Source organism: Glycine soja, chromosome 14, assembly GCF_004193775.1.
Source record: "Glycine soja cultivar W05 chromosome 14, ASM419377v2, whole genome shotgun sequence".
NCBI classification, from domain to species: domain Eukaryota; kingdom Viridiplantae; phylum Streptophyta; class Magnoliopsida; order Fabales; family Fabaceae; genus Glycine; species Glycine soja.
In genome coordinates, this window is record NC_041015.1 from 46521288 (window position 1) to 46528742 (window position 7455).

General features: G+C 27.8%; 1 protein-coding gene across 1 annotated transcript; it reads right to left on the reverse strand.

The window, feature by feature from the left end:
• Positions 1 to 713: 713 nt before the first annotated feature.
• On the reverse strand, positions 714 to 2649 carry LOC114384145 (phosphoglycerate mutase-like protein AT74). The gene is made up of 2 exons (XM_028343806.1): positions 2302 to 2649; positions 714 to 806 (listed from the first exon to the last, which is right to left on the reverse strand). The coding sequence occupies exons 1-2, from the start codon at positions 2647 to 2649 to the stop codon at positions 714 to 716; spliced, it is 441 nt and encodes a 146-aa protein (XP_028199607.1).
• Positions 2650 to 7455: the final 4806 nt, after the last annotated feature.

Sequence of the window (7455 nt, forward strand, 5' to 3'; positions counted from 1 at the left end):
GGTCCACATAAAAGAAAAAAGCATGAAAAAAATAAAAGGCCAAACATCAACCTAAAAAATGAAGTAAAAAAGCTAAAAAAAATTTCACACATTAATGAAACGAATAATTATTTGATATATAGTCTCAAGAGCAACAAGCAAAAAGAACCAAATTAACCAGGGGGAAATTGATAATTCTTATTCTTTCTTTGTTCCCTATTAATCTTGGTAGAGCACAAAAAATGTGATTATCTAGAGAAGCAAGGCAAGCAAATAATAGAATACCTACTATGGTAGCAAGGAAATGTGTTATGAACTCTTGTACCCTAGTTGTGGCTTGTGTAGTTATGCAGTTGTGTGTTATGGAAGATGGGTTGATGGCCTATGATTGTGGGAGTGTAAGTGGAGTGGGCTATTGTTTGAGTGGGAAAAGTCAATGGTAGATAGATTTGAAGAGGAAGTTCTAAATTGTCATCTAAAACAAGGTGAAAATGATTCATGGATTTGGAGGGATAATTCTCTGGAGGTTATATGGTTATGGAAGTGTATAACTTGTTGAAGGATATTCTTGTTGGAGACGAGGATGGAATGTTTAGGAAAATTTGGAAGGCCCTTATCCCATCAAGTGTGGCGGCATGCGTGTGGAGGTTTGTGCTTGATAGAATTTAGACAAAAGAAAATATGAGATGGAGGAGAATCCAGGTTGAGGACGGAAATTATAATTGTCCTTTTTGTCAATAAGTGGAAGAGTCTTCATCACATCTTTTCTTCACTTGTAGTTTTTCCTCAAAAACTGTGGAATAGGTGTTATCATTAATTGGGTTTATCTATGGTTCAACACAAGAACCTGAGGAATCATTTGTTGTAGTATTCGGAGAGGATATTCAATAGGGAGCATGAAAGGAAGATGATGGTAATGAGGAATACTTTGGCTTGGAATATTTGGCTTCATCGAAGTAATGTGATTTTCAAGAATGAAGGGGTGGATGCTAACAAAGCATGAGACATTTTTGTATTTTGTCACTCTTGGTGTATATTTGAGTGTGTTTTCTCTTGATGGGCTTGGGATTATTTTGTATTTATGCTTTCTCATAGAGGTATAAATACACTCTAACCTTGGCTTCTTGTTTATAAGCTCTTAGGTACCTCTGGTATCATTTTTTTCTTCACAATTATATATAATATTCTTCTTTTATCATTAAAAAAAACCATATTGTTTTCCTTACTTATCTATATTTCACTTGTCATATTACAAAAAGTTGCAACTTAATATTTGTGTATTTCTTTTTGTTACAACTTTTTTTTTTGTGTTGCTAAGGTATTTTGGTATTACAAAACCTAAATTATTTGTTCAAGTCCCTTTAAAAAATATTAAACCTATTAAAAAAGTCTACATGCAAAACATTTAACCTACAAGTTAAACAATTTGGGCTAAAATTTCTACTTTTTAAATGGTCTACTAGTGTTTTAAGAACTGAACTAGAGCAGTTAATCCGATTGAAATCTAGTGGGCACATTGATTCGGTTTGCTAAGTGGATTGGAAATTTATTAGAATCAAAGTGACCGAGGTTGAGTCGGGTGAGTCTTTGGTTGAATCAAAATATATCTTTGGTTGAACCAAGAGGGGTCTTTGGTTGAGTCGGGTGCTACTCTTTTAAAAAGAATAAAAAAATATGAACTTTTTCTATGTTATTTTTTGTAAACTTATGATTATTTTTAATACATTAAATATTATTTGTATTTGAAACTTATTTATGGACTTGTATTGACCCAAATATTGATTTTTATCTGGAATATTATGTATTTTATAGTGATAATCATTTTAAATTTAGAGTTTTGTATGGTTAAATTAAATTAGTTATTTAGTTATATATATTTTTTCATATATACGGGTCAAATCAATTTGGCCAATATGACTTTAATTCGATTAGATTCATTAATCCAGTATTTCAACCGATTCAACCACTAGTCTGATTCTTAAAACATCATGATCTAGTAATATTAAGGCCCCTGGTCTAGCGGACAGCGTCCAAAAACCTAACTCTAGTTATAATGTAGTGTCAAATTAGATGACACTAAGAGTGTGTTCGAATAGAGAATTTTAACTGAGTAAAGTAATTTATCAGAGAATTTAAATGTTTTTAATCTAAAATTCATTATTTGGATATTTTTTTATAAAGAATTTAAATTTTTGGAATTTTAAAACATAATTTTAAACAACTAAAAATGTAAAATTTTAATTTCATTCTAAAAGGTGAGAAATTAAAATTCTCTTCTTGATAGAAGAACCTTCCAAAATATTTGTGTATTTTCTTTGTAACCTTCATCTCCCTTTTCACCTGAAAATTCTCAAAATCTCGTTCTCGAATTCGTGACTCTTCCCTCACACTGATGATCCTCTTCTTCAACAAACACCTTCTAAGATCGCATAACGTCGATTGGGTGCGGACGTAAGGGGACACGTAGAACTGCACCCGCCAATCAGGGGAGCAGTCATCGTTGCCTATCTCGCGGTGGAGGTGCTCGTTGGTGGGAAGGGCCTGAGCCATGCTTTGCGCCGTTGACTGAATGTTGTGATCAGGTATGGTGGTGTACGTCGTCGTGTCCCGATTTCCCTGAGACTCCCTATGCTGCATCAATATTCTTCCCTTTGGAAGTACATCAATCATATCTTCTCTTTTCTTTGCATTTATTTTCTTTCACCCTCACAATGTTAATTTTTTTTACCCAAACAAAAAATTTTTAAAATAAAAGAATTTCAATTAAAATTCAAACACACTATAACTGAAATATCCTTTGCAGGGTTCACCAATGTTAATACTAATGTTAAGGCTTGTACGAAATAACAATGGCTTCAACTCTCGCTATGTATTTCAATATTGGAAGAAAAAAATGTCGCTTGAAGAGTTGAGTCCAACTAGCTTCAATATTAGGGTTAATGCTATTGTTGACTCTCGTCCAAACTTTTCTTGTAGTGTATTTATGATTCGCATTCATAAAGTTGCAGTTTTGTATAAATAAGATATCTTATTTGTAGAGATATGATAGAAACTCTGTTATCTCGTCTTTATCTCACTTCTAAGTTCTTACAATTTTATTTGAATTTTATAGCATTAATATGGCTATTTAATTTGTTAACAAGTTTTCCAAGTTGCACTTTGTTGAAAAAAGGCGAACACTAAACAAAATTAGAAGAATCAGGAGAATTAATTGCTGTCTAATTTGTTAACAAGTTTTCCAAGTTACACTTTGTTGAAAAAAGGCGAACACTAAACAAAATTAGGAGAATCAGGAGAATTAATTGCTGTTTAATTTGTTAACAAGTTTTCCAAGTTACACTTTGTTGAAAAAAGGCGAACACTAAACAAAATTAGGAGAATCAGGAGAATTAATTGCTGGCCCAAGTTAAGTTGGAAAGCTACAAAATCTTCTGTCGTTTTCGTTTCTTTTTTTTTTTTTTAGTAATTTTGTCGTTTACACAATATGCATTCTTTATTTTATTTTTTATATTATTGGAAGTATATAGTGTCATTAATATCTAAGCAATCCATCAGGTAAATTAATTGAACACCATGTCAATGGCTGAATTTCACTATTCACTATTTATCATTGCCGCCATTATGAAAAAAATAAAAAAACAAAAAAAAACTATTGATTCAAACAAATGTGTTTGCATAAAAAAAATGTCTGGAACTTCTTGATTTGTTTTGCAGCTAACTCTCGTGATAGTGGGATGATCAAAATAAATCTCGATGAATTCTCCTCCTTGTTATCCTGTAAAATGCTTTAATTTAGATTAAAATATGCAATTAATTTAATTTCTATCACACGATTTTTGTTTATTTTTATTGGTAAATTTTTTTAATTTAGTCGTTATATAAATATAAAATATTTTTGAACTAAATATATTTTTATTCCCTACAAATTTAATTTTTCTGTTATAATTCCTATAAATATTTTTGTGTATCTTTAATTTCTTATTTATTTTTCATCATCAATATTAGTCTCTCAAAGTTGTAATTTTTGTCCTTTTTTTTATCTATAAGTCTATCCTAAAAATTAATACTGATGACAAGAAAACAATGAAGAACTAAGAACAAACATAAAAAGTTAAGAAAATAAAACTTCTAAATTTTACAGATAAAAAATACTAAAATATATTTGTGATTCCTAATAAATAAATACTTGAATTTTTAGTTTGCTACCTAAAAAATATTCTTCGTTTTTCTCCATGATAAAACACAAATTTTGCTTCTTTTTTTTTTTTTTATCTTTGATACTCTTTTTAGTCCCTACAAATTAACAAATTTTATGTTTGTTTCTAAATAAAAAAAATTCATTTATTATTGATCCCTTTGAAAAATACTAATAACAATTTTTTTATTAATGAATAAACATAAAATTTACTAATTTATTAGAGACTAAAAAAGTGTCAAGAATCAAAAACAAAATTATTATTTTTATTAAGGAATGTAAAAAAATTTATCTAAAAAAATAAAAATTTAAATATTTATTAGTGATAAAAACATAATTTAGCCTGAAAAAAAAGAAAAACAAATTTAACGGAAGAAGTTTTAATAACGCAATTCCTTTTAGATTTATAACTTTGTCACAATGTCATATTTGCATATTTATGTGGCTAACAGGTGTTGACCTAGTAATAGATACATGTTCATAGTTAAAACATGCATTGATGCTTGATCATTATTTGTATTATGGAATCTTAATTTTACTCCTTATAAAAATAAATTTTTAATTTAATATAATACAAATTTTTTCAAAATCTTTCAACTTGAATTGATTTTTATAATGAAAAAGTATATGTAATCCTAGTATACAAATATACAAAGATCACTAATTATCTAACATGATTGTTATAATTTAATCAAATGTTTCGAATTCAAAACTCAAGTAAATCACTTTATTAAATACTTATGTGAAAATTTTATCACTTATAATGATCTTATTTAATTCAAATACAATTATTTTTAGTGAAGGATATATTTGATAAAAAAAAATACACACAAACAAAATATAATACTTAGTACTTAAAAAATATAATATTAAACTACTTCAATTTACATTTTGATTAGGAAAAAAATATCATTTGCAACAAAAAAAATCTAAGTTCATGGATGTTAAATTGTTGAATCCTATGGAATTTCACCATAATTGTTTAGATTTAAAGAAAAAGACTTAATAGTTGTAAGACCTCGTAACATTCTTATGTTTGGTTATTGTTTTGGTTGAAAATTCCAGAAAAATTAGGATTCTTGGTTAAAAATGATTTTATGTCAAGAAATTAAATTTAGTCTATGCAACGAACTTTCATCTTTCAATTGCGTGGTATCTACTTGGATTGAGATCTAATTGAATTACTTTGGGAGTAGAGTAGAGAAAAATCTAAACCCTAGCTACTATTAATCATTGTTGCTACTTTAATTGTGATCTTTATGATTTGTTGTGTTCTGTTTTTCCCTTGTTGTTCAGTTTTTCTTTGGAATCATTCAATGCAATAAAATTCCTCCTAATTATAAATTCAAATGGCGATAAACTTGTGATTTAGTACTTGGATCCAATCACCCTGAGAGAACAACACCTTTTACTTCCTGTATATGTAGTACTTAATAATGATTGATGCAATTGCCAATTCCTCTATTATATCCACCAACGGTAGAAGTTGGTCTATATGTTTCCAAATTGAGAGTTTGTGAACAATAAAAATAGAAGTTAAAAACATTTCTACTAAGCATTTTTTACCTCTCTCTTGTTTCTATCGGTGTGTTGTCTGATTATGAACTACTCATTTTGTGATGCATCCAATAATTGGAGCACAAACAAGTTGACTCTTACAACTTCTAGCATTCTGGGCTCTATTGATGACACCTCACATGTTAGAGTTGGATTGTCTCCTCAAGTTAATTGGAGTTGTTTCTTCTTTTCTTCTATTTAGTTTTTTGAGTTTGCCAACTCAAACTTGCATATAAAGTTAATCTAACTTACATATTCAAGTCATTGTTAACCAAAATATTGTTGCGGAAAAATTTATTAAATAAAATTATATTTTAATTATAATAGACTAACATTATCATTCAATCACAAATTATTATTAATATAACTTTTAAAATAATTATTTGTAAAAATTAATAAATTTATTATACATGATAATTTATAATTAAATAATAATATAAAATTACTTTATATTTCCAATACATAATCTTTTTTCTGGTAAAATTATCATTATTTTTAGTTACAAAAACTTACCTAAACTTATGACACATGTAGAAGTGTACATATTTTATCTTCCAATTTATTACCTTTCCTAGAATGAAAATTTTATTTTTGATAATTAAGAAAAATTAGAAACTCTGAATAAATAAGGTTTGGTTTGTTTATTGTTTTCAAAAGTACTTTTTTTGCTTTCTAAAATTTATTTGTTACTTGAGTACATTTGAAAGTATCTTTTTCTATGAGCACATTTTTGTTTTGTAAAATTTTGTTGCCTGAGCACTTGAATAAAACACTTAAAAGAAAATACTTGATTTTAAAATACTTGCTTTCAAAATAATTTTCAAGTCCTAAGAAATTCCGAATGAGAAATTCATTCGTAATTTGGATTTATTTTTAAAATAAAAAACCCTTATAAGGAAAATACTTATTAAGTTATAAAACCAGGAAAATGATCCACCAACCTGTTAGTTCTTTTTATGAGGCACAAACGGGAGAATTTATCCATGAAGTGGAAGAGCTATTGAAAATGTATGAAACTATCACAAGGATTTATGTAAAAAGAACAGGCAAACCTATAAAAAAAATGAAAGACAAGAAAAATATAAAAAGATGATTTTTAAGGTCGTTTGTTAGGAAAGAAAATGAAGAATGATATAAATTTGAGGATTTTTCCCCTGGTTTCCCGCATACCAAACTAAGCCCAAGTCTTGAAACATTGAATTCCCTCCACAAGTAGATAGTAGTGACAATAAATCTCTCTAATTACCACCAATATAATACAAGTAATCTTATCCTCGTTTCAATCTGTGTCTCATCAAGTCGATGGTCCAAAACGTAAGGTCCTAGAATTGAAGTTTCCATTTTATATTACATGAATATATATTCATTTCATTAATTAATATAAAATGAATGGTTTTAATCTAATGGTTATCCATAATCCTTAATATTTAGACCATTAAAGACATTACCCAATACCTTACCAATTGATCCATCAAAGTACGTGTCACTCAGTCAATCGAGCCATTTTGCCAAAGTAAATAACTACAACTCCAAATATACTATAACGATCGATAGAAATTTTTTATTCAAATGATGATAGATACACTTATATATATATATATATATATATATATATATATATAATATTAATTTATTAATATTTATTATTTCTTTCTCTTTTTTCTATATCATATCATATTATTTATGATAAATATGTTTCTTTTCTTTTATCTCTTTTCTTCTCT

Bases quoted from the DNA above. Each gene is read 5' to 3' on its own strand.
- LOC114384145 (XM_028343806.1), bottom strand. From the start codon at position 2,649: ATGATTGATGTACTTCCAAAGGGAAGAATATTGATGCAGCATAGGGAG. The intron at 807-2,301 runs GTTACAAAGAAA...GTTGAACCATAG, and splicing joins AGGTGAAAAGGGAGATGAAG to ATAAACCCAATTAATGATAA.